General features: G+C 38.3%; 2 protein-coding genes across 2 annotated transcripts; both read left to right on the top strand.

Annotated features, from left to right (window-relative positions):
* The first annotated feature begins 281 nt into the window (after window positions 1-281).
* LOC135649046 (uncharacterized) lies at window positions 282-665 on the top strand. Its single transcript, XM_065167143.1, has one exon. It carries the CDS (start codon window positions 282-284, stop codon window positions 663-665), a length of 384 nt encoding a protein of 127 aa, XP_065023215.1.
* A 14408-nt stretch (window positions 666-15073) lies between these two features.
* LOC103973182 (probable cellulose synthase A catalytic subunit 5 [UDP-forming]) lies at window positions 15074-22354 on the top strand. Its single transcript, XM_009387684.3, has 14 exons — window positions 15074-15719; window positions 15817-16012; window positions 16490-16701; window positions 16787-16889; window positions 17011-17185; window positions 18061-18327; window positions 18408-18753; window positions 18833-18970; window positions 19071-19196; window positions 19284-19496; window positions 19617-19902; window positions 20478-20674; window positions 20751-21101; window positions 21190-22354. Exons 1-14 carry the CDS (start codon window positions 15639-15641, stop codon window positions 21772-21774), a joined length of 3276 nt encoding a protein of 1091 aa, XP_009385959.2. The 5' UTR covers window positions 15074-15638; the 3' UTR covers window positions 21775-22354.
* The last annotated feature ends 5372 nt before the right edge of the window (window positions 22355-27726 follow it).

Here is a 27726-nt window from a genome sequence, read left to right as displayed (position 1 = left end):
GTGGGGCGTTGGGGAGGAGAAAGGAAGAAGTGGAGAAGAAGAGAAGAAGAAGAAGAGGAGAAGAGGAGAAGAAGAAGAAGAGAGAGGAGAGTGGCTGTAGTGAGGAGGTGTGGGGCGTTAGGGAGGAGAAGAAGAGAAGGAGAAGAAGAAAAAGAAGAGGAAGAGAAGAAGGAGAAGCGGGAGAAGAGGTTGTGACACCTCTGTTTCCTGCAGGAGGAAACAGAGGAGAGGGTGTGTGTGGTGTCGGGGTGGAGAAGGGAATGAGAGGAGAAGAAGAGGCTATGGCTACGGCGGTGGCAGCTGCAGCTGGAAGAGAAGAACGAGAGGGAAGAAGAGGAAGAGGGGAAGGTGGCTGTGGCTATGGCTGCAGCTGCGGTAGCAGCTGTGGTGGCGGCGGTGGCTGCGGTAGCTACGGTTGCGACGGTGGCTGCAGCTGCTGCTTTTGGGAAAGAGAAAGAAAGGAATGGGAAAAAAAAAGGGTTGTGGCCATGATTGAGGCTTTGGCGGCAACGGCTGCGTTTGCAGTAGCTATGTCTGCGAAAGAAGAGGAGGAAGAAGGCAGTGCGGTGGAAGGGGCTGCGACTGTGGCAGCGGTAGCGGCGGTGGCTGCGGCAGCTGCGGCAGCTGCATTTGGGAAAGAAAAAAAAAAGAAGGAACGAGAGTAAGGGAGAGGAGGTGAATGTGCCCCTATGTTCTGCACGAGCTGCAGTTGTGGAGGAAGAAAGAAGATTGGTGCAGAAAACAAAAACAGGGAGAGGAGATAGAAAAAAATAGAAGAAGGATTCGGGCATACACCTTCTTCGGATCAAAATCTTCGAAAGGCAAGTGTCCCGATCTTTTCCCATGCAAGTGTTCCGATCCTTCCTATTGCAAGCTTTCTAATCTTTTCTATTGCAAGTGTCCTGATCTTTTCTCCTACAAATGTTATATTTTTCTAACCTTTAAACAATGGAAGGCTTTGATTGAGAACCAAACAGGTAAACAGATTAAGCGACTTCGAATAGATAATGGCATGAAATTTTATGAAGGTGACTTTAATGAATTTTGTAAAAATGAAGGAATCGTTCGGCATCGCACTATTAGGATGACGCCTCAGCAAAATGGTGTGGCCGAATGTATGAACAGAATACTCTTGGAAAGAGTAAGGTGTATGATCTCAAATGCAGGGTTGACAAAGGACTTTTGGGCAGAGGCAATTAATATGGCCTGTTACATTGTCAGTCACGCTTCTTCTGTAGCACTTAACTTTAAAACTTCAGAGGAAGTTTGGTTAGGTACTCCTATTGATTACTCTGATTTAAAAATTTTTGGGTGTCCAGCATATATGCATATAAATGAAGGAAAATTAGAGCCTCGAGCTAAAAAATGTATTTTCCTTGGGTATGCTTCTGGGGTGAAATGATACAAATTATGGTGTTTTGATCCCAAATCCTCAAAATTTGTAATCAATAGAGATGTTACTTTTGATGAATTATCTATGTTATCTTCTAAAGATGAATCTACTAGTTGTACAAATGATAGTGCACAGAAGCAGATGGAGCTTGAGATTGGTAGGTCTGATTCTTTTCAATCGAACTCTTCTATTCAAAGAATGCCAGTAGATGGTCCCGAGTTTACTGATGCAGATGATCCAGAGGAAGAGTAATATTCCATAGCCAAGGATAGACCACGGAGAAATATTTGACCACCACAAAGATATATAAATTTAGTTGCATATGCTTTGCCTGTTGCAGAAGAAACAAGTGAAGTTGGTGAGCCTACTTCTTACTAAGATGCAGTTTCTTTTGATAATTCCGCTAAGTGGTTGATTGCGATGAATGAAGAAATTGAATCTCTCCATCGGAATAGAACTTGGGATCTTGTGAAGCCGCCTTCGAGTAAGAAAATTGTTGGATGCAAATGGGATACCATTGCTGATGAGAAAGTCATTGTTCAGAAAATTCATACGAAGGATAATCCAGCTGATATGCTTACGAAGCCTCTTCCGGTTTCAAGTTCAAGCAGTGCTTGGACTTGGTTGGTTTTCATTGTTGGTGATTGCCCGTTGGGGCTTTTATGAAGAAGGTGGAGCAAGTTTTGTTGGGACATGCCAAGGTGGAGATTTGTTAGTTTGGCAAGTTCCATAGTCCCACATCGGGAAAATCAGGCTTGTTATCTCCTATTGGAACTATAAATAAGGGTCTGAGCATTGAAGTCAGATGCACCATAAGTAGCACCACAAGAAAAACCTAAGTGTTTGTTTTGGGTTTAAGTTCACACTCAGTTAAATAGTTTGGGCTTATAGTTGAGGTTTTTCTTGTTTAGTATTTTCGGGTGTTTTATGGCCTAGGAATATCTTCCTAAAGCATTTGTAATAGTCCCCCTTTTATAGTAGTGATTTGCTCCTCTTTCATCCATGGATGTAGGTCAAGGTTAATTGATCGAACCACATAAATCTGGTGTTCTTATCGCTTTTATCTTTTTGCTTTATTATTTTGTTGGGTTACCAAAATTACCCTTTGGTAAATTTCCTGGGGCTAGCTCTAACAGCGGCCATGGTTGAGGCTGCGACTACAGCAGTGCAGCTAGGAAAGAAGAGAAGGAAAGGAAGAAGAAGAGAAAGGAAAAGGGAAGAAGAGAGGAAGAGGAGAGGGGGAGGCAGCTGCGATAGTGGCAGCTGCAGCTGGAAGAGAAGGAGAGGAAACAAAGCAGTTGAGGAAGAAGAGGCTGCGGCTACGGCGATGGCAGCTGCAATTGGAAGAGAAGAAGGAGAGGAAGATGAGCAAGGGAGGAAGAAGAGGCTACGGCCGTGGCTGAGGCTGCGATTGCAGCGGTGCAGCTGGGAAAGAAGAGAAGGAAAGGAAGAAGAAGAGAAAGGAAAAGGGAAGAAGAGAGGAAGAGGAGAAGGGGCCTCTACGGCAGTGGCAGCTGTAGCTGGAAGAGAAGGAGAGGAGATAGAGCAGGGGAGGAAGAAGAGGCTGTGGCTGTGGTGGCTGCGGCTACGACGTTGGCTGTGGTAGCTGCGGCAGCGGTGGTGGCTGTAGCAGCTGCTTTTGGGAAAGAGAAAGAAAGGAAAGGGGAAAAAAAAGGGCCTGTGGCGTGATTGCGGCTACAGTGGTGGCGGCTGCATCTGCGGCAGTTGTGTTTGGGAAAGAAAAAAGTAGGAACGAGAGAAGGGAGGAAGGAAGTAGTGCAGTGGAAGGGGCTGCGGTTATGATAGCAACTACGGTCGTGGCTACGATTGTGGTAGTGGCAACAACGATGGCTGCGATAGCTGCGTTTGAAAAAGAAAACGGAGGAATGAGAGTAAGAGAGAGCAAGTGACTATGCCTCTATGTTTTGCATGAGCAGCAGTTGTGGAGGAAAAAGAGAAGACATGTAGAAAATGAAATAGGGAGAGGACACGGAGGAAAAGTAGAAGGATTTGGGCTGACATCTTCTTTGGATCTTCGGATCAAAATCTTTGAAAGGCAAGTGTTCCGATCCTTTCTATTGTAAGCTTTCTAATCTTTCCTATTGTAAGTGTCCTGATCTTTCCTGATTCATAATATTTTATTTATCACTTGGGTATTCAACCTAGAACACTGCATTATGTGCTATATGTAAATACTATCATTGGAGATTCTTTGATAACGAATTTGAATCTGGTCCTCTTGTCTGATTTTTATTAGATAATTTAAACTTTTTGCTGATTTAGTTCTCCTAGAGATTTGGAGTTTTGATATTATACTTGCTATGGATTGGTTATCTTCTTATCATACCAGTATGGATTGTTATATAACAAATGATCACTTTTTGCATATTAGATCAGCCCATCTTTTATTTAAGAGTATTGGACATTATTTATCTCCTTGCCTAATGTATCCCAGGATAACTTGCTTGGATTACCTCCAAACGTGACTTTACTTTTAATTTGGTCCTTGGGACAATCCCAATATCTAAGCCTCTTTACAAAATGGTATCATTTGAGTAAGTGGAATTGGAAAAGCAGCTATAAGGACTATTAAATAAGGATTTTATTTGGCTTAATATTTCATCATGTGTTGCTCCGGTATTAGTTAAAAAGATGGATGGAACATTGAGGCTTTATATTGATTATAGACAGTTGAATCAGGTGACCATAAAAAACGATTATTCTTTAAAGTGACGACTTGTTTGATTAACTACAGGGTGTATAAGCATTTTCAAAGATTAATTAAAGGTCGAGTTACCATCAATTGAGGATCAAGGAGGAGAATATTTCGGTCACTCTTAGATAATTGTGTAATTGTATTGTATTGATGAAACTATTTGAGAGCAGGAGGAGGAATAAAGAAATCATAATCCTCATCTTTTCATCGATTGAGCTATGACCAATTTGGATGACTAAATTTTCTTTTTAAGGGGAGGAGAGTGTAATATCCCTCACTTTTGAAAATTATTAATAAAGATTTATTTATAAATCGGAGGACCTATATGTAAATATAGAAATTTCAAGGACTAAACTGTTAAGTTACAAAAAAAAAAGAGAAAACCGAAAATTTTGGTTTTATCCCACCGCCTCCCATGCTCTCTATTTCTCGAGGAGCAGTGGGGCATGGGGAGAAGAAAAGAAGAAGAAGAGGGAAAAGAAGAGAGGAAGAAGAGGGAGAAGAGAAGAAAAGAAGATAAAGAAGAGAGGGAAGAGGGAGAGGAAAGAGAGATAGCTGCCTAGCTGCAGCACCTCTATTTCGTGTAGGAGGAAACAGAGGAGTTCATGTGTGGGGCGTCGGGGAGGAGAAGGGAAGAAGAGGAGAAGAAGAGAAACAGAAGAAGAGAAGAAGAAGAAGACGAAGAAGAAGAAGAAGAAGAAGAAGAAGAAGAAGAAGAAGAAGAAGAAAAGAGAAGGTGGCTGCGGCAAGGGCTGCAGCGAGGAGCTGTGGAGCGTTGGGGAGGAGAAAGTAAGAAGAGGAGAAGAAGAAAAGAAGAAGAAGAGGGAAAAGAAGAGAGGAGGAAGAAGATGGAGAAGAGAAGAATAGAAGAAGAAGAAAAAGAGAGGGAAGTGGGAGAGGAGTGAGAGGTGGGAGCAGCTAGGGCTGCAGCACCTCTGTTTCCTGCAGGCGGAAACAGAGGAGAGGAGGTGTGGGGCGTTGGGGAGGAGAAGAAGAAGAAGAGGAAAAAGAAGAAGAGAAAAAAAAAAAAAAAAAAGAAGGATAACTATGGCATGGGCTGTAGTGAGAAGGTGTGGGGTGTCGGGTAGGAGAAGGGAAGAAGAGGAGAAGAAGAAGGAGAAGAAGGAGAAGAAGAAGAAGAGGAAGAGAAGAAGTAGAAGCGGGTGAAGTGGCAGCACCTTTGTTTTCTGCAGGAGGAAACAGAGGAGAGGAGGTGCTGTGCGTCGGGGAGAAGTAGAGAAGGAAAGGAAGAAGAAGAGAAAGGAAAAGGGAAGAAGAGAGGAAGAGGAGAAGGGGAGAAGGGGAGGCAGCTGCGGTAGTGGCAGCTGCAGCTAGAAGAGAAGGAGAGGAAACAGAGGGGAGGAAGAAGAGGCTACAGCTATGGTGGTTGCGGCCGTGGCTACAACTGCGGCTGCGGCTACGACGTTGGCTGCGGTAGTTGTGGCAGCGGTGGTGGCTACAGCAGCTGCTTTTGGGAAATAGAAAGAAAGGAAAGGGGAAAAAAAAAGGGGCTGTGGTCGTGATTGCGGCTGCGGTGGTGGCGGTTGCGTCTGCGGCAGTTGTGTTTAGGAAAGAAAAAGTAGGAACGAGAGAAGGGAGGAAGGAAGTAGTGCAGTGGAAAGGGTTATGGTTGTGATAGCAGCTGCGGTCGTGGCTACGATTATGGTAGTGGCAGTGACGATGGCTGCGACAGCTATGTTTGAAAAAGAAAATGAAGGAATGAGAGTAAGAGAGAGCAGGTGACTATGCCTCTATGTTCTGCATAAGCTGCAGTTATGGAGGAAAAAGAGAAGACATATGTAGAAAACGAAACAGGGAGAGGACACGGAGGAAAAGTAGAAGGATTTGGGCTAACACCTTCTTTGGATCTTCGGATCAAAATCTTTGAAAGGCCAGTGTTCCGATCCTTCCTATTGTAAGCTTTCTAATCTTTCCTATTGCAAGTGTCCTGATCTTTCCTTACTATAATTTTATCTCTATATTTTCTTTGAATATGAGGAACTTTAAATTGTTCTAGCCTTGCATTTGATATATCTCCTATTTAGACGTAACGATTTGAATCTGTGTAACTTCTGAGATTTTGACCTTTCTACCTTTTTATGGTTATATCTTCATGTATTGACCTCTGATTTGGACAAAACTTATTTGATCAGAATATAGACTCATAAAACTTTCTTTTAATAGCTTAATTTAAGAATTTGGAGTAAGTTTGTCTATCCAAACTTCTATTTCAAATGAGCCTACAGATTCTGCAAAACAGGGATCGTAATTTTTGACCTTTCGATACCGAGCTGCCTATAAGTCGATTTTGGAAACTCCGATTTGTTCAAAACAGATTTCATTAGAAACTAGACTCATAGATCTTTCTTTTGATATATGGACTGAAAGATTTGGAGTCCAAACACTTGCCCAATTATCTGTTGAATTCTGCCAAACAAAGATTTTGTTCTTCGACCCTTGTTTACCAAATTATTTGTAACTCTCCGTTGGACAGTTCAATTCATATGAAGCTTGTTTTATCTGAAAGTAGATTAAAATATCTTTCCAATGATATATTTCTGAGTAAATTGGAGCACGATTGATAGTATGAATCATTTGTTCAATGTGCCTCTTGAATTCTGCCAGAAATCGAGCTTTGGTCGATTTCGCATATTCTGGTTTCATTCCTTGGGAAATTGATATCCTTTAGCTTTCTTATTCAATTGAGCTTTATATTACTGCTTTGAATCCTTATATGCTCTTATCGTTAAAATTATTTGCATTCTTGAAAACTATTGTGTAACATTTATGCTATATCGTATTGACTCATATAGGCACATGTATATCCCATTGTTTCGTATTTGCTTTCAATATGTGCCTATTCCAGTTTCATTCATTTAGATATCGAATTCATCTAACCTCCTTATTTGTATTGAGTTGTATGTGATTGCCTGGAATCCGTGTGTGCTCTTGCTTTCATTTCCTTTCAAATCTGAATACAATTGTGAAAGACTATTGCTTACTTCGTATTGACTCGTAAAGGCACATGTACGTTTTGTTGTTCTACGTGTGCTTCTAATATGTGCTATCTATTGTTCATACTATCCTTTTGTATTCTGGTGTTTGTGGGATTATTTGGACCTTTGCCAGGAATGGTAAAGGGTATGTGCTTAGAGCCTGCGATGCTCTAGATTATGTTTGGTGGTCATTCAAAAATGGATGGGACATATTATGTTTGGAATCCCACTTCACCTTCTATCTATTTCATCTGTTATTGTTACGCTTTGAAATGTTCCATATGTCATTGATATGCTCCGGAACATTTCATACACCATTGATATGCTTTGAAATGTTTCATCTGCTACTGTCCTAAATTATTGTTCACAATACCCTTTTGTATTCTGGTGTTTATGGCATTATTTGGACCTTTGCCAGGAATGGTAAAGGATATGTGCTTAGAGCCTACGATGCTCTAGATTATGTTTGGTGGTCATTTAGAAATGGATGTACCATATTATGTTATGGTCCCATTTCACTTTCTATATGTTTGATATGATATCCAGAGCTTTGGGTATATGTTTCTATACATGCTTTGGATAAGAATTATATGAATGCAATGTCAAATTCGACGTTTGAGCTTTTGTTTCATATTTGTTCTTTGATATGCTCCGAAATGATTCATATGTCATTGATATACTTTGAAATGTTTCATATACCATTGATATGTTCCGAAATGTTTCATTTGTTATTAATATGCTCCGAAACATTTCATACCCCATTGATATGCTCTGAAATGTTTCATATGTTATTGTTATGCTTCGAAATATTCCATATGTCATTGATATGCTCCGGAACATTTCATACGCCATTGATATGCTCCGAAATATTTCATCTGATACTGTCCCAATTTATTGTTCACAATACCCTTTTGTACTCTAGTGTTTGTGGGATTATTTGGACCTTTGTCAGAAATGGTAAAAGGTATGTGCTTAGAGCCTACGATGCTCTATATTATGTTTGGTGGTCATTCAAAAATGGATGGATCATATTATGTTTGGAATCCCACTTCACCTTCTATTTGTTTCATCTGTTATTGTTACGCTTCGAAATATTCCATATGTCATTGATATGCTCCGGAACATTTGATACTCTATTGATATGCTCCAATTACTCTGTGCTCCATTTGCTATTAACTGATATGTTCTGAAGTGTCCTATTTGCCATTGATATGCTCCGGAACATCTCATATGCTATTGATATGCTCCAATTACTCTGTGCTCTATTTGCTATGAACTGATACGTTCTGAAATGTCATATTTATCATTGATATGCTCCGGAACATCTCGTACGCTATTGATATGCTCCAATTACTCTATGCTCCATTTGTTATGAACCAAATATATTATGAATGAAATGACATTTGCGATTCTATATCTAATGAGATGATATCCTTGAATCTCTTGGATTCTGTCTTGCATTGTAATATCTTGTTTGTTTGGAAACTGTCCCTTCTCGTGATAGATATGCTTTGTCACATGCTGAGCTGTTTTTAGCTCACTCTGTTGTTATATAAATCTTTCAGGTCAGCTTGTCACTCTCTGAGATGTTTGAACTGGGTTGAGGCAATGGAGAGCTATTCAGAATTATGGGCAAGTCTTGTTGGTTATTATGTTATTGTTGTATAAGCATATTTTGTATGTAATGAAATGTTGTCGATGAATCGAAATGGATATACCTTGTAAAAGTATTAGACGATCTCTCTTATTTGGAATTTCGAAATGTTAAGTCTAGTTTACGATGATATGAACTTGTGGTAAATGGTTGGAGTTCTGATTGTATAAATTACTTAGCTTATGGATTTATAAATGTTGTTCATGTTTGTTAAGTTGGCTTGGGTTGCCATAAATGTGAATTATCGAGAGATGTGATATATGATTATAAACTGCACTGGTTTTATAGATGTGAATTTGATAGAATATTTTTCAGTGTCCTCAAATGTTAGTTTGGATCTTGGATTGGTTTGCGATGAAAATTTTAATAATATCGATATTTTTAAAGGGCGTGACACTTAGTCCCTTCACTTATGGAATTCATTGACAAATGCATCTCTCATGGATTTCACTCTTGTGAACTTTTAACGGATTTGATTTATGAATTTTTATTCAAGGATTTTTTATCCTTCATTTCATGCTTCTTCCTTACTCTTCTCATGAAAGAAAAATTTTATTAATTTTTAGTGTGTAATGATCACTCAAAAGAATAGGGATTTGATTTCATATTGGATATCTTGATCCTTTTCATAAATCTATTCTCTTTGTCAAAATTAAAGCATGATTTAATAAAACTCATTTATTATTTTGAATTTGACTTGGTTCAAATCCTTTTATGAAATTTGGTTCTTGATGGATTTTTTCCTTACCTTTCTTCCTCTTCTCATTTTTCTATGACAAAGGAAGAAAAAAAAACTTGCGCAACTAAAGAAGAAACAAAAAGCCCTTGAGTAAAATGTTAGCTTTTCAAAAAGTTATCATGCAAAGTTTTTGCTTACCTTTCTTTATAGTTTGGATAAATTAGTGTAAAACTTGCTTGAATCTTTACCACACTTGCATTGTTGAATTGTTCTCTTTTTATTGATGACAAAGGGGGAGAAATGTGACAAATTGATGACAAAATGAATGTCTTAGATAAGTGCATAAAATGTATTATGAATGCTTGAAATATGAGTAAATATAATTGAAATCATCAAATACATCACAACATATCGTAAATACTTAAAACATATCAAAATGTATTTTATATACATTATAGATACTTGAAATGTTTCATGCTTGATAATTGTCTATCATAAGGCATCATGAGCTTAACTTGTATTTACAATTGACATCTTGCCGTGGATTGATGAATTTATCAAGAATTTTATCTTGCTAAATTTCATATTTTAAATTTGTATCATACTTGAAAATAATGATTGACTATCATCATTAGACTTGAAAATGGATGTCCAGCCTTGACATCATTTGTTTTAATACGTGGTATAGTATTTTGAATTAAAAAATCATGATAAGTATCATGATGTACATGTTGATAAGTTTAAATGAAAATAACTTATCGGTTTGATACTTGAATTCAAATATCTTGAATTCAAGAATGTCTTTTCTCAAGCATGGCATATAGATAGGGAGAGTTAAAGTTAACTCCGTCATTAATTAATTATCATCATAGAAAATGGGGAGATTATTGAATCTCGGATTTTAATAATGAAATCAATTGGCAAATTGTTTGATCTAATCTATATGTTAAGAAAAGTATGTAGGATTAACTACGATAGCAGTAAAATATAAAACAAATATTGTTCTGGAGTTAAGATCTAGATTTTGTTGGAAGTCTGAACGTTCATCGGAAGTTCCATAAAAATTAACCGAGAAGTCTAGAAGCTTGCCAAAGAAGTTCGTCGAAACTCGCCAAGAAGATCGTCGTGAAGTCTAGGAGCTTGTTAGAAGTCTATTGGAATATTACCGAGAGATCGTCGGAAGATTATTGGAAGCTCGCCGAAAGAACAATTAATGAACCGGAACAAGAATACTTTGTTAAATATCTTAATTATTGTAGTTAGACCTTAAGTTGAGTTAGGTTTGGAAAATAATCCTACTAACTCAGTTAGGAGCCAACTGGACCCTTAATAGGACTGAATTGGGCCAGATTGAATAGCCCATTTAGCACCTGAAGTCACGGCCGACGATGGCATCGCCTGGTGATAGTCTCCCAAGTGGTTGGGTGGTACCATCGACAGTTAATGCTGTCAGATGGTGATACCGCCCCTGTCAAGTGGTGGTACCATCAAAGCTCAGTCTTCAAGCTTTATCAGGTGGTCGTACCGCCTAGTGTTAGTTTGTAGGTAGTAGTACCATCCAATAATGGCAGTGGTATCGCCAGTACCCCGACATCTAGGGATGTGACACTTTTTGATTCCAATTTTGAAGTCATTGGGGTCTATAAATACCCTACCCTTTTTTGCATAAAAGGGCACGAAAGTGTGAATATAATCTTGTATTCTAGGGGTGTTAAAAGTGTTGTAAAAGTGTAAGAGTCCTCCTCTTCCATTTCTAAGTATTGAGATCATTCGAGAGAGGTGTGAGACTTGTAAGGGTTATCTCCTAAACCCGTGAAAAGGAGAAAGCGTTGTAAAGAGATGGTTGGTCTTTGCCTATTGAAAAAGGACCATTAGTGGACGTCGGTGACCTCGACAGAGGAGGAATCGAAAGTGGATGTAGGTCACAAACGACCGAATCACTATAAATTCCGGTGTGTTCTTTACTTACTGTAAATTCTCTTTATTGCATTTAAATTGTCTACATTACAAACTGTCCAACCTTTTATTCTCTACTTATTCAAAGTGAAATAAATGATTTGATTCGAAACCGATTTTTATTGTACGAAGTTTCTCGAATCGATGTAATTTTTTCGCTACACTAATTCACCCCCCCCCCCCCCGTACCGCTCTTGATCCTAACACAAAGAATGCATTAAAGAAGTTGATTACCAGCTGTAAAATATTTAATTTTGAAATTTCCTATGCATAAAGGGTTGTTTCATGCTTTAGTACTTATTTTAGTGTTTAGGGATTAGAAAGGGGTTTAGAAACTGATGACATTGGCAAAAGCTCTCTTAGCAAACTCTATATCTTTTGGATGCTTCATTTAGTGGTGAGTCTTATTTTTCAATTTTGTATTCTTGTTTAATTTTCTTGGGGTGGTAAACTTTCTATATCCCTTTGTGATTCTAAATTTGGTAGTGAGCTATTTTTTGATTTGAAGTATTATCGTGAGTTTGTTCCTTTTTTATTCGAAAAACTTATTCCAGCAAATATAACTGAATTACCAGTTTTTCTTTTGAAATCCATTTTGCCCCGATATCAGAGTGACATGACGAATTGTCACGGACAAAGTTCTAAACAGGATACTTGATGTAATACTTATATATGTCCGTGTCTTTTGGTTTGTTCATGTTTTGCACAGCATATAGAGGGATGATCGAAGGCTTAAAAGCCCCATTTTAGTTGGGTTTGGTGGCCTTCTTAGGCTTGTAAATAAAGATTGTGTCATATGGATACTTGTGAGAGATATTTGGTTTGTGGTGGATCATTTTGACCCTTTGTTGTGTAACTGTTCAGAGTTTGTAAAGTCTGTTTATAATTTGTATTGTCTATGAAGTGTTTTCGAAAATGTTTATTTGTGAATCCCGAGTGAGGCGTTTTCTTTAACTCGTTTTCTCTTTTGTAGGTCATAAGAGACAATATGAGGCTTCAAGGAGGTTGACCTTTGCGGACGGACACGCAAGGGTGCCGTACGATTTAGGCAAAACCACCTAAGTCCGTAATAGAATGTTGATAAAGGAAGCTCTTTGCCAATATTTTCTATGATATTATCTCAAGGGTTCTCCTAGCATCAATCTAAATAGGTCATATTTAATCATCAATTTGGCTTAGTGAAATTGATTTGATTTGACTTATTTTTTTTGAGTGGTATCACATCTAAAAGAGATGAACTATGTGGGGAAAATTTTTCGGCAGATGATAAATATTTTAATCCTAGATCGTCCCACTTTAGTCCAAGTACTAAAGATATCTTATCTTGTATTATGCTTCATATAAAAGATTGTATTAGGGATTTGTTTGATAAAATTTTATTGACGATCAAGTTAGTATGTGTCTACAAGCATCGAAAATTCATAAGTATTTGTTTAGTAAGTTTCGAACAAAAACATAGAAGACTGTTTAATATAGTATCATTTTTGTAACCATCAATTTAAAGAAGAAATATATCATTTTATATCAGATGTGGCATATCTAATTGGCTAGTTTTCATCGATACCTAATAGGACATATCCTAATAAGACCTCATGTAACGAGTCCTAATTAATCAAAAATAAAAATCATATCATCTATCAAATTAATAAATTAAAAATCACATTCTATTAATTAGATCAGTAGTCATGTTTGATTTTACAAAAACAATTATTCCTGATTTATCAACACACGAGAAAGAACAAGAACAATGCAGGAGATTGTATGACCTTCGATTACTTATAATAATTAATTAATAATAATTTAATGAATATATTTATTATTATTATTAATTTATATTTAAATATTTTATTTTAAATTAATTAATAAATTGGTTATCATTTTGACAAATAGCATGTTTGGATTTACGGAGGCTCCTATATTGATATGTGAGGGAAAGAGAGAAGTGGATCCAAATGGCCGCACTGCTACGTCAGTGATGGCACATGTAGACGAGTCGGGTGGACACCATTCTTGTTTGTCATCCAACTCGATCGCTGAGACGTTATTTCCTGGACTAGCAATTAACGATTGGGTAACAGTTCTGTATCCCAATGATAAATTATTTATTTATTTATTATTATTATTACTAATAGAGAGTGCGCACCGATTCGACTTAGGTGCCAACAGTCGAATTTGACGCTTCACCATCTTCCGTGGCTCAAGTAGCGACATGAAGCTTTTTAATATAGTTGAAAAGTCGTCGTCAAACAGAGCTGGGAAAAAGATAGGCGAACTTCACGAGAACTATTTAGTCTACCCCGACGACGTGCTAACGTTACGCCGTTTAATATTTCATCAAGTCCTTTTATCTTTTAACTCATTTACGACCATGAGGAAAAGAATCACATGTTACTTACCAGTACAGTCACTGCTACAGGAAAACTTTTAATTCTAGATTCTCTCTCTCCTAATGTAGCCGAGAACCGAGACTTACCACCAACTATGCACTTGTCTTTATGCCACCAAAAGGTTCCCAATGTTGATTGTCCAACGGTATGATTACTATTATACAATTCTTAGGAATAAAGAACTTAATAACTATCCGAAACATGTAATTGTAGCTTTGGACAATCATACTAGTCGGTCGACCTATGTTGTTGACGGCAATTTAAACACCTAAAAAGACACCACAGCCTCTGTAAAAACATTTATACATTATTACGAGTGGGAGAGACGATGAGACTGATCTGATGTCTGGCTTCGACTAACTTGTGTGTTTTGGTTCCCCAAGGTCTTCTTATGTGACAGTAAAAAACATTTCTATTAATTATATAATCAATTCCACAAGCCCAATTTTTAAGCTTCCAACTACTTTTGATTCCTCGTCTAATTACCATGATCCATCAGATTTTTTTTTTGAATGATAAATCATGAGGATGAGATTTAATTCCAAACGTCATTGTTAATTATCAAAATTTTTAATATTTAAATTAGAGGATATCTTCAAAATTTATTAGAACAATCCTTCATAGGTGAGTTTGACATTCATCATATCAATATTTTGATTATAAATTTATTTGATGATGTCTCAAATGTTGAATCTTACTTGAGTATAACACGACAACTATGTTAAATTGATAGATATATTTTTTTCAATGTAAATAATGAAGGTGAATTTTAATCTGAAGAGCTTTGACTTAACCCGATGTGATTGAAGATGTCAGCTCTGCGAACTCAAGCTGATGCTAGTCGCTACTCCACGGATCAACCGAGGCTCCCCGTGTAAGTCGTAACACCAGGTCATCTATCATCAAATAACAAACGACTTTTGACACGGACACGTGCCTGTGCTGAGTATGTACAGTAGTCGTGCACCCGAGTGTCGGACTGTTAACCTCCTTGTCGCTTCTTCCTCCCTGTTCGATCACTACCCTGCTCTATTTTCACTGTCGTCATTTTGTGCAATCCCTAAATCATCCTCTCATCTTCTTCTATTTACTATTTTTTTCCATCGCCGTCCCTTGCATTCGGTTGGAGCAATTTTCTTGGTCACTCCCATGTCGCAGCTCTTTCATAGTTATAGGTTATGTTTTTTTACCAGCTGTGTCGGCAGACCGGTCAATACAAAAGAAAAAGGCAAAAATGAATGAAGAAAGGGCAGGTGAGACAAGATGATGGACCATAAGGCACAGAAAGAGGGGAAACCGATTGAGAAAATTTAGAAATAAAAGAAATTGATAAGAGGATAAAGGGCGGGGTCTACGTTTTGCTAAGCCGCTTGATCTTGATCATCAGAGACAGCTCAGACGTTGCTTTCCCAACTGTGCTGGTTGTTGGTCTTTCTCGTTCATTAATCAACCACCCCGATCGCCTGCTTCGCTCTTCCAGGCTTCCCTTCCGATTGATGCATTCATTCCTCCAGCCGAGGGGAGACGGAGATTGTTCTTTTTCTTTTTCTTTTTTTTTTGCCCTTTCCAGTCCTATTTTACAGAACCAACCAAGGAAAAAAATCAGTCCAGGTGGGCATCGTAAACAAGCAAGGAATAATAAGTGGGAGTGAGAAGAAGTGGGGCAGGTAGCGGACTCGCTGGCATCACCTTCTTTAGGAAGTAAGAGAAAGAGAGGCTTCCGTTCCTCCCTGTCCGCTCTACTACGCACCAGAGTAGAGAGGGAGGGAAGGGATGAGATCTCGCCGCTTGAATTGAGTCGAATTGCTTGCTGACTTGTTCTTTTCCAAGAATAGATAGAATATCACCAACAGGCGCATGGAGGCGAGCGCTGGTTTGGTGGCCGGCTCTCACAACCGGAACGAGCTCGTGGTCATCCGCCGCGATGGAGAATTGGGGGTATCCTCTACATCCTCTTCCTCCGTTTCTTTCATCCCGTCAGGCGTTCCGTTTTAACGTTCGTGTGGAGGTTTTGTGACTCGATTCTTGCCTGCAGCCGAAGCCGCTGCAGCAGCTGAGCGGGCAAATATGCCAGATCTGCGGTGATGACGTCGGACTCACCGTCGATGGAGATCTCTTCGTCGCCTGCAACGAGTGCGCCTTCCCCATTTGCAGGACTTGCTACGAGTACGAGCGCCGGGAGGGCAATCAGGTTTGCCCCCAGTGCAAGACCAGGTTCAAGCGGCTCAAGGGTAAAAATACTAAGACACTACGCCCTCAATTCCTCCTCCCTGCTTCAATTGTGGTAGATCTACCTTTAATTTTCTCTCCCCGTGTTTTTCCAGTATAATTATCCACGGGTTCTTATTTTCATGGTCGTAATTGATTTTGATGATTTGTTATTCAGGCTTTCTGCTATTTGAACCTCCTTATAATTTTTAGGATTTGGTTCACTTCCTGTGAAAATTGGGTTGAGCATTTAGTATTATTAGCAATGCAAACAAACACCTATGATTACCTTGCAGTAGATCTCTCTAGTCCACTGTCCTTTTGTTGGACCCTAGTACACTTCGTATCTTCTAGTTTCCTTGTAGTAGATCAATGTAATCTGCATTGCTTGCAACAAACCCTAATATAATTCCATCCCTTCTCTTTCTCTTGTCGCAGATCTCTCTGGCCTTTAATCCTTGTTGTTTCATATTGTAGAATTTTGTCATCCTCTCTTGCAGGGTGCCCTCGTGTGGCTGGTGACGAAGAAGAGGATGATGTCGATGATCTTGAGAACGAGTTCAACTTTGTTGGGGGAGATCAGCAGGACCCAAAGTACATGGCGGAGGTCATGCTGCAGGGCCACGGGAGCTATGGCCGCCGGGTTGATATCAATACACCTCATGTGGCTCATGCTGTGCCTCAAGTTCCACTTCTCACCAATGGCGAGATGGTAATTGAACTGACACTTTGCTGCCAGTACTTTGCACCCAATAGAACCCTTCTATTATGATGGGTGAAGTTCATTCCTCTTCCAGGTTGACGATATTCCTCCAGATCAGCATGCGCTTGTTCCTTCTTTCATTGGTGGTGGAGGGAAAAGAATTCATCCGCTTCCCTTTCCAGATCCCAATATTCCAGGTACCCAAATTTCTGCACCACGACTAGGATCTTCAACTTGAATAAGGTTGAGCAATCATAATACTGACCCAGCAGGTTTTCTGGTTCATCAGGAAATTAATGGAAAACTGTTGCCTTGCAGTTCATCCTAGATCAATGGATCCTTCTAAGGATCTTGCCGCTTATGGATATGGAAGTGTGGCCTGGAAGGAACGAATGGAAAATTGGAAGCAGAAGCAAGAGAAAATGCACATGACCAGGAATAATGGTGGTGACAAGGGTTGGAATAACGACGGTGATGAACCTGATTTACCATTGTAAGCTCCAAATCCTGTTGAATGTCAATCGTCCTTAAAAATCATACTTCAGTAACATTTGGACAATGGTTTACTCCAGTTTACAAGTCTGATATTGTGTGTTTATACTCAAGATTCCCTTTTCAATTTTATGTTTTAACAAAAATACATCTTCAAATAGTTCTACTGTTCTTTTAGAACTGTTTTTCAAATGAAAGTGCTGACAGAATGTCTGGCTAAGCTGCATCCTGCTACCACACAAAACTTGAGGCTGACCAATCAGTATAATTAGCATTATAAGAGACAGGTATAGATTTTTGTTCCATTTAATGGTCATTTATTTTAACATTGAAATTGATGGGCATTCCTTTATCAGTTTGAGCAAGGAAGCTGTGACTAGAAACTAGTCGCCATATAAGTGCAAGAACAATTTTCTTTCCACAAAGTCCTGTTGTTTATAGTTATTAAAAAAAATGGATTACTCTGGCTGTTATCTCTGAATGAGTTATGACAACAATATAGCATAACTAGAAATTAGGCAAGCAAAAATTTTTCAAGTTCGTATCTCTTTGACAAGGCCGATTGATCATAGCTATCATATTGAGGTTTTTTTCTTTTTTTTGAGTTACTGAGTCATGAATTCAGGATATTGTTAAGTTCAACATGGTTACACAAATTTTATTGGTCTATAATGTGAAATTTAGGAAAATGTCGTTTTCAGATATTGCTTTGTTTTTTTTCTTTCCAATGAGGCCAAGGTGGATATCAAAGACTGTATTCTGCTTGTATTTCATTTATTCTTGTATTGAAACAAAATAAATTCTCATGTTTTGTAGTTACAGCATTTGACTTCTTTGTAAGAAACTGTAACTTGTCATTGAATTTGTGTTCTATAGAATGGATGAAGCGAGACAACCGTTGTCCAGAAAGTTGCCCATTTCTTCTAGCCAAATAAACCCATACAGAATGATCATCATAATTCGTCTTGTAGTTGTTGGGTTCTTCTTCCATTACCGAATCACAAACCCTGCATCTGATGCATATCCATTGTGGCTCATATCCGTCATCTGCGAAATTTGGTTTGCTCTTTCATGGATTCTTGATCAGTTTCCCAAGTGGCTTCCAATTGAAAGGGAAACTTATCTCGACAGATTGTCATTGAGGTAGTTGTGGTTGCTAATATGGTAAACTTGTTCACCTTATCACTCATTTATCTGCCTAATTGTTCGTTTTTTTTCCCTAGGTATGAAAAAGAAGGGCAGCCTTCTCAGCTATCTCTGATAGACATCTTTGTGAGTACAGTTGATCCTATGAAGGAACCCCCTTTAATCACTGCAAACACTGTTCTCTCAATCCTTGCTGTGGATTACCCTGTTGAAAAAGTATCTTGCTATGTATCTGATGATGGCGCTGCTATGCTGACATTTGAAGCATTGTCAGAAACATCCGAATTTGCAAAGAAATGGGTTCCTTTCTGTAAGAAATTCAATATTGAGCCCCGTGCACCAGAGTGGTATTTTCAGCAAAAGATGGATTATTTGGAGGATAAGGTCCACCCTTCGTTTATTAAGGAACGAAGAGCAATGAAAGTACGAAAACTTATACATATATCTTCTTGATAAAATGTGTATGTAAATAATTTTTTTCTGAATTTGATTCTGTTTGCAGAGAGAATATGAGGAATTCAAAGTACGAATCAATGCCTTGGTTGCAAAAGCACAAAAGGTACCAGAAGAAGGGTGGACAATGCAGGATGGAACACCATGGCCTGGAAATAATGTCCGTGACCATCCAGGCATGATTCAGGTGAATCTTCTGTCCCTTGTAGTCTTTTGTTTGCTGCTGTGGTAACAAACAGCTTTTTGCCAATGCAATTGATAGTTATTCTGCTGATATAAATTTTTAGGTCTTTTTGGGGCAAAGTGGTGGGCATGATGTGGAAGGGAATGAATTGCCACGGTTGGTTTATGTCTCTAGAGAAAAGAGGCCAGGATTCAATCATCACAAAAAAGCTGGTGCTATGAATGCTTTGGTAACAAGCTGTCCCATAGATCGATTTTTCTGCCTTTGTGTAACAGTGGCTTTAGGTTTACTCATTTGATTCTATTGCTTTTGGCAGGTTAGGGTCTCTGCTGTCCTAACAAATGCACCTTACTTGTTGAATGTGGATTGTGACCACTACTTCAATAATAGCAAAGCTATACGAGAAGCAATGTGCTTCATGATGGATCCACTTGTAGGAAAGAGAGTGTGCTATGTGCAGTTCCCTCAGAGGTTTGATGGTATTGATCGACATGATCGCTATGCTAATCGAAACATAGTGTTTTTTGATGTAAGTGTCACATTTTATTCACATTCCTTGGTTACACTTTTGAATCTTTTGCACAGTTTCCTTGTTTATAAGTTCATATACCTAGTATGCATAGAGAAGTAAAATAAAGACTTGATGCAGATCAATATGAAAGGTCTGGATGGGATTCAAGGACCTATTTATGTAGGCACTGGATGTGCTTTTAGAAGACAGGCACTCTATGGATATGATGCTCCAAAATCAAAGAAGCCACCAACTAGGACGTGCAATTGCTGGCCTAAGTGGTGCTGCTGTGGATGCTGTTGTTCTGGTAGGAGGAAGAAGAAAAATGAAAAAGCTAAGCAGGAAAAGAAGAAGAATAGTTCCAGGAGAGGTGACTCTGGAGCACCAGTATTTGCACTGGAGGGCATTGAAGAGGGCAAGCAAGGTATGCCTATGCCTGTCACTGTCATGTTGTTGGTTCATCTTGTTATATGTCTTGTAGTTGTAATAACCATATGAACATGAACATTGAGATAGGACATGATTCCATTTAGTTTGCCCGAGTATAGTATTTGAGAGAACTTGATGCTCAAATCATCTTGAAAGTCTACCCCAGTGTGTTAGCACTCAGGCATTGGCTTGTATCTGGATTTTTTCATTCTGTTTGGAACTTTTTAACTTTTTGTAGAACTATATGAAATATGTTACCACAGGTTACCTAGTGTTTGCTAAGTAGCTACTATATACTTTCTTGCTATACAACAGGTAGGTCATAATGCTCAGGAATAAGGTGCAACACTATTGCCTAGTTTGCATTCATTGAAATGCTTTGGCCTTTATATATTTTGCTAACTGTCATGTTCTTTTAAAACTAGATTATAACCATTCACTACTCTCTATTAGGCAACACTAGTTCATGGAAAGGCACAAATACAGGGCTATTTAGAAATACATTAGAATTGTTCCAATCTTTGTGTTATCATACAATTTCAATATCTTAACCGTTTAGTATGTTCACAGGAAATGAGAGTGAAAAACCAAATCTGATGTCTGAACAGAAGTTAGAAACGAAATTTGGACAGTCACCTGTTTTTGTTGCATCTACTCTCCTCGAGAATGGTGGAATACTTAAAGGTGCTACTCCAGCATCCTTACTAAAGGAAGCTATCCATGTTATTAGCTGTGGCTATGAAGATAAGACAGACTGGGGAAAAGAGGTAATTCTTTTGGTCTTGAAATTTTTTATGTGTTGCGCTTAAGGTATCTTCCTAATTTGCTATGCTTTCATCACAGATTGGGTGGATCTATGGCTCAGTGACAGAAGATATATTGACAGGATTCAAAATGCATTGCCATGGGTGGAGGTCCATATATTGTGTGCCAACAAGGCCTGCATTCAAAGGTTCTGCACCCCTCAATCTCTCAGATCGTCTTCACCAGGTCCTTAGGTGGGCTCTTGGGTCTGTGGAAATTTTCTTGAGCAAACACTGTCCTCTCTGGTATGGATATGGAGGTGGACTTAAATGGTTGGAAAGGATGTCATACATTAATGCTACGGTTTATCCTTGGACATCAATTCCTCTTTTGGCCTACTGCACCTTGCCTGCTGTCTGCTTGCTCACGGGAAAGTTTATCACCCCAGAGGTGTGATGTCATTTTCTCTTTTTAAATTTCAAATGGATTCCTTTGATCTTTTATTTCTTGATGCTAATAATGACTTTTTTAACTGCAGCTTAGCAATGTCGCAAGTCTTTGGTTCCTGTCGCTTTTCATCTGTATCTTTGCAACAAGCATCCTGGAAATGAGATGGAGTGGTGTTGGCATTGATGACTGGTGGAGAAATGAGCAGTTTTGGGTTATTGGAGGTGTTTCCTCACATCTGTTTGCTGTGTTTCAGGGGCTTTTGAAGGTCCTTGCAGGTATAGACACCAACTTCACTGTGACAACGAAGGCTGGTGATGATGATGAGTTCTCCGAGTTATACACATTCAAATGGACCACGTTGCTCATTCCTCCTACGACTTTGCTTATTGTGAACTTCATTGGTGTGGTAGCGGGTGTCTCTAATGCAATAAACAATGGATATGAATCTTGGGGACCTTTGTTCGGGAAACTATTTTTTTCCTTTTGGGTGATCGTGCACCTGTATCCTTTCCTCAAGGGTCTTGTTGGTCGGCAGAATCGGACTCCTACCATTGTCATTGTGTGGTCCATTCTCCTTGCTTCAATTTTCTCTCTACTGTGGGTACGGATTGATCCATTCCTGCCAAAATCAGATGGCCCTCTCTTGGAGGAGTGTGGATTAGACTGCAACTAAGCACTGGATCATGATTAAGCATTGAAAAATTCATGGGTTGCAGCAGCTCACTCATTGTCATTATTATCACACAGGAAAGCAGACGGCCTTTGCATCTGTGTACATGGCGGTGTTCTGCTTTGATGTATAGATTAAAAGATGGCGTGCTAGAATTTTATTCCCTTGTATGCTACTCTGGCTGTGGACTCCTATTACAGAATTGGGAGGCTGGTACAGCCTTGTGTTTCTTGTTTGTGCAAGATAAGCAGTTGCAGGTTTTGTTCTTTAGTAATTGGATGAAATGGTGGAGGAAGAGTTGTCTTTGTTCATGTATTATTGGAGTTGAACTTCATATTGATTCATCACAATAAGTCAGGCATCGCCTGAGATGTGGAAACGAAGAAGACTCATTAAAATATTCTGTTAGTTGCTTGTATTTTCCGTTCTTTTGGGGTATGTTTATTGTCGTTATTTATGGTGATACGGCATGATATATAGAACATTTGTACTGTGTATTTTATCTAATAATGTTATCCCTGTACTTGTTCAGAACAAACTCTTTGTACTGATATATATTAACCCTAATGGGGCAAGATTTCAAGACTCGAGTGCTCTCTCTTTGTTGATGCCTTCAAATGGCAAGATTGTTTGTCATGAGTCATGTCTTTACAGTTCAGGCCTGACCGTATGGATCTTTGAGTCGAGGCATGTGCCGATACGCTGATGCATGTGCTTTACAGCCATACTCTGCCTGCTCGTGTCTCGTAACGTTTCCTTGGGTGCATGCTGTTCCTTTGTCCTTCCTCTTTTGGGAACTCGCCGTGACACTTCTTTTTAGATCCATCCTTTTCCTGTATCGGGCCACAGCAGGGACAGCTCGGCCACTAAAGATCGTTCGGCCTCCAGTTCATACATAGATGTCATAGTGAATAAGAAGATCACAAGATAGGATATTCAAGAGAATAATAATCAACATATGTGTCGCACGAATGTTTTATTGTGCTTTTGATAAATAAAAATTTGAAATATGTATATCAGGTTACATGGTAGTACAGCACTTGGACTTTTTTTTTTCTCTCTCTTCTTTCTATCTCCACCTTCGGTTCAAACAAAACCTGCATGGGTCCCATGTCTTATTTCTGGGCGTGAATGATGCTAATATTCCTAGATTTGCTTAGAAAGACGACCTGCTGAGCTGATAAATATAATTCGTTGTTTCACTATTTAATTTTTTGTTAAAAAAGGAAAATATAATCCATTGCCGAGGTACAAAATCAATATTTTGATCGGACCGACCAAAATAGCATGAAGAATAGGAAGTGGGAAAGAGCACACCCAGTTTTCTCCTAACTTGTGTCTTGGATCAATTTACATATCCGAACCCCGAGATCATATTATTTGAGAGAATGTGATGCCACCTTGTGAACGATAGCAAAAATTAAGAACGAACACAACGATCATGAGAAATGTCTGCCGAAGCAGAGGCTACGCAAGTGAGTTAGGGGACTTGAATAATATTAATTCGACCCTAAGAAAGTAAAAAGGAAAAGAAAAAATTAAAAGCAATAAAATGAGGCAAACGGAATGGGCTGTAGCCTATGTATGGATGTATATCCATGTGTTTATCATGTTATAAATGGAACAAATGAGTTATCTTCTACATTTTGGAAGGTAGAATGGGATGAAACAAACATAGGTTGGTCGTTAGTCAATCCCTTTTTCTTTTTCTTTTTTAATTAAAATCATGGATTAATTGAAAATAGAAATAAAGTTGTAAAAAAGAGGGTTAGAGCGCAGGTTAGGAAGAGCTTGAGCGTTCCAAACCCAAGATAACGTAAATAAATTCATAAAAAATGACTAAAGAGTAAAGCCATATACTTGGAAGATCTATGGCTATGGATATGAGACCAACTAATATTAGCTTGGTTTGTAACAAATAACAAAATATCTGATAAAATATTTTGGATTGACTAGGGGCGAATCCATATTTTTCTTCAAAATGTTGATGATCCGGATGTAGTAGATAGATTGAGATGTTTGAGAACCTTTCACATTATGCGATCCTTAAGTCTTCATAAATTGTCCACATCTCGGCATGAGGAACAGAATGCATCTTCTTGTACCAGCAACCTGCAAGAACAACCTCACCATGAGCATTCTTGAAAATAAAATTGACACCACCAAACCTGTCAAAGGAGCCATCACATTCCAAAGAATAATCTAATATGCTTAGGATAAGAGAGAGAAAAAAAAAAAGATGGAGAGACAAGAAAGATGGTCTTGAAAGAGGGTCGTTGAGGCCTAATGTATATTAAAAAAAAATCAATTATAGTGGCAACAACTTTACATCACAGAGGAGACAGATTGGGTTCGTGGTTACAAACGAAATAATCATTATAGTTCTTCCAAAGAAACCATAAAGACTTAGCAATAACAATACGAAAATAAGAGTTTGATTAGATTTTAGGTCACTATCTTCTTGAAGCCAAGAGCCATAAAAGAATTGAAATGAGATGTTACGTTTTAATGACATGAGATCCCAAAAATGAGAGGCAAAAAAACACTCAAAAAAGAAATGATCAATAGAATCAATGTATAGATGATAGATATAGGTTCAGGATACCACTTTTAAGAAGATTGCGGAAGTAGGAAATTTTTTATCAAAGTAATTTTTAGATAAATATTTTGACCGTAGGAGCAACCAGCCCATGAGTCTTTCACCTTAGAAAGAGCAACGTCCTTCGTAAAGCTACATGCACTAATATTTGGAACTAAAAAGAACTAGATTACATGGGGTGTCGGGCCGAGTGAATTAGTACAATAATATTATTAATTAATTTTTAAAACTCAATTGATAAATTAATATATTTTAAAAACTTGATTGATTAAGTTAAAGTTATAAGGAGAATAAAAATAAGTTATAAATAAAGGGCAAGTAAAGAGAGACAAATCAATTTATAGTAATTTGATCTTCTCGACCTATGTCTACTTATGATATTTCTTTCCTCGAGAATATTGACTTTTACTATCTATATTCTTTCTAATGCCTTTGTTACAGCTTTTTTCTTTTTGAAATTGAGGAGATAACCTTAATATAATTTTTTTACACAAGATCTCTCACCTTATATAACTTATAATTTTAACTAAACTTAACAATAGAATACTCAAAATATACTCAATATGAGAGTTTATAATATTTTGAGTGAAGCCAAAAATTTAAGACTTGAAGAGTGAAGTCAAAATTTTAAATCCTTCAAATTTGGGTTATGGGTGATACCACCGCTAGTACTGGATAGTACTAGCACCCCAACGGGGCTACGAATATTGGCTCTAATGGTACTACCATCAGCCTAAGTGGTACTTACCACTGTCCTAGGTGGTACTACTATAAAAAAGCTTGACAAGTACAAAATAGTGCTTGTCAACTAACTTAGGTGGTATTACCACTTGGCCCTAATCGTACCATCACCCATGCTTGCTTTATGTCACTTGTTTCGTCTTCTAATAGGCCCAATTTAACCTAACTTCAAGCCTATTAGCTTTCTCGATAAGTTGGCATTGTTTCAGCTCAATACCAACTCAAATTAACCTAAAATGATCTCAATCAAGACTTTAATAAATTAACTACATATCTAGTATATTTACGAAGATTTTGGCATGTTGTACGCTTTTCTGACAAGTCATCCGATCTTCCGTCATTTCATTCGAACCTCTAGCATATTACCTATTTTATCGACATATTGACTTTCCTACGACATATAATCTTTTGGTGCAATATCCAATTCTTCCGACATGATGCTTGAATTTATAGCACGAAGTTTGATCTTCGGGAAATCGACTAATCCTTCAGCTCGATGTCTAATTTTCAACATGATAATTTTTCAATGTAACATCCGACTCTCTTACTTGATAGTTGGCCTTTCGGTGATCAAAGTTCGTGATCAAAGTATTTCTTATATCACTTATCTTAAAAGTATATTTAGTCCAATAAACTCATCAGTTAGTTTTATCATCAAAATCCCATGTCTATTTTAACAAATTGATGATGAGATTTTAACAAAACTCCCATGTCTATTTGTTATTTTAAAATATTATGATAAACTTGAACTTAAATGATCATATATCCTTTTAAATTCATATACTGAATTCAGGTTGAAAGAAATTTGATCTTATCGATATTATGATACAATTATTCAAGCCCTAAAATCAATATTCAATCAAGTTTCAATTTATTTCTCGTTTATTATTAGGCCTGCGTGCTTGTGATTAAGTTGTAGTTACATAAGAAAGCGTAACAGGAGCGTGGAAGCGATAGTAGAACCCACGAGGTCAAGATGGACGATTACAACACATGGAGATGCGTCAAGATCCCAACGGAATCGACGAGGACGAGATGGATGATCAGAGATGCACCGTTACACACATAGATCTTGATGTAAGTGATCAAGCTCATGGCTTGGGCTTGATCATATTAGGATATGGTCCATGATCATCTGGTGTGATTGCTCATATGATGTGTAATTGATTATACACCTACTAGATATATGTATATATATTTGCATGCAATATACATATATATTAAGTATATATGTGTATGACACGTTACATTAGGAGACCGAATCAAAATCCCCTCTCTTGATAATCTTAAGCTAGTAAACATAAGGTAATTAGATTAACCCATGCGGCCTTCCATCGTTATAGGTAGGGATCGATTCCCGACGTAGGTTGAGTTGGTCGAGTCCCTCAAGGCTTATCTATATCGTGATTCGCTATCTTGCCTATGAGATAGAGATGTCACTGGTGACCTAAGGACATGGTATGCTTAGTCGAGTACCTCGGGTGTATATCGTTGAATTAGACTCATCTTGTAATGAAGGTGTTGACTTAACCAAACATCATGGTTGGTTAAGTCCCTCGAAGCCATGATGGTTCGAAGGTCGAACAGGACGAGAATCACAAGGAGTTATGATCGGTAAGAGTTTCCTACCTTTTAGGCTTAGTGTGATTGGTCGAGTCCCTTAAGGTTACACTAAGACGCTGATTGGATCCCGATCCCCACTAGAAGTGTATCGGAGACTTCCATTTCATGTGATGAGGATGTCCCGTGACTCGCCAGAAAAATAGTGGGAGTAGATTAAGATAGAAGTCCATATTTTATTTGTTTATTTTTCTACGAAATCGATATGTTATTTATTTCTGCTCCATCTTTATTTTAAGAAAATATCACTTTCAAATCTCATTCGTGGCATACTTGATGTCAATTGTCTCACTAGTCCAAATTATACGGATTGACTCTGCAACTTGAGAATTATTCTCACGGTGGAGAAAATTGCATACGTCATTGATATAGTGATGCTTACACCCAAGAAAGGGGTAAGCGAGGATGAGATCACTCGCTACGTGAAGTACATAGATGACTCCATTCTTATTTAGTGTTACATGTTTGGCTCCATGACTCTTGAGTTACATAGATAGCATGAAAAGATGGATGTCAGATCCATTCTCCTACATATTCGTAAACTGTTTGAGGAATAAGGAAGGACTCAGCGATATGAGATATCCAAGAGCCTCTTCCACGTTAGAATGACTAAGAGGACATCGATTCAGAACTATATCATAAAGATGATTGAGTGGATATAGAAACTCATAGGTTTGGGAATGGTCATAGAGGATAACCTGTGTGTGGATGTTGTGCTTCAGACCCTACCAGATTCCTTTTCACAGTTCATAATGAATTTTAATATGAACAAGCTTGAGGTGACTTTTCTTGAGCTCCTTAATATGTTGAGGGAGGCAGAGAGTACTATCAAGAAATAGAAGCTAGTTCTCTATACTAGTGAGGTCAGAAAGAAAAGGAAGGCAGAAAAGTTCCTTAAGAAGGGCAAGAGCAAGGGCGGATCGGGTAAAGCAAATGTTGCTAAGAATGACCCAGCAAAGGACAAAGGCTAATGCTTCCACTATGGCTAAGATAGG

Source organism: Musa acuminata, chromosome BXJ3-9 (genome assembly GCF_036884655.1).
Source record: "Musa acuminata AAA Group cultivar baxijiao chromosome BXJ3-9, Cavendish_Baxijiao_AAA, whole genome shotgun sequence".
Taxonomy (NCBI): Eukaryota; Viridiplantae; Streptophyta; class Magnoliopsida; order Zingiberales; family Musaceae; genus Musa; species Musa acuminata.
Note: the sequence above shows the minus strand (reverse complement) of the source record. Positions and strands in the feature narration are given on the sequence as shown.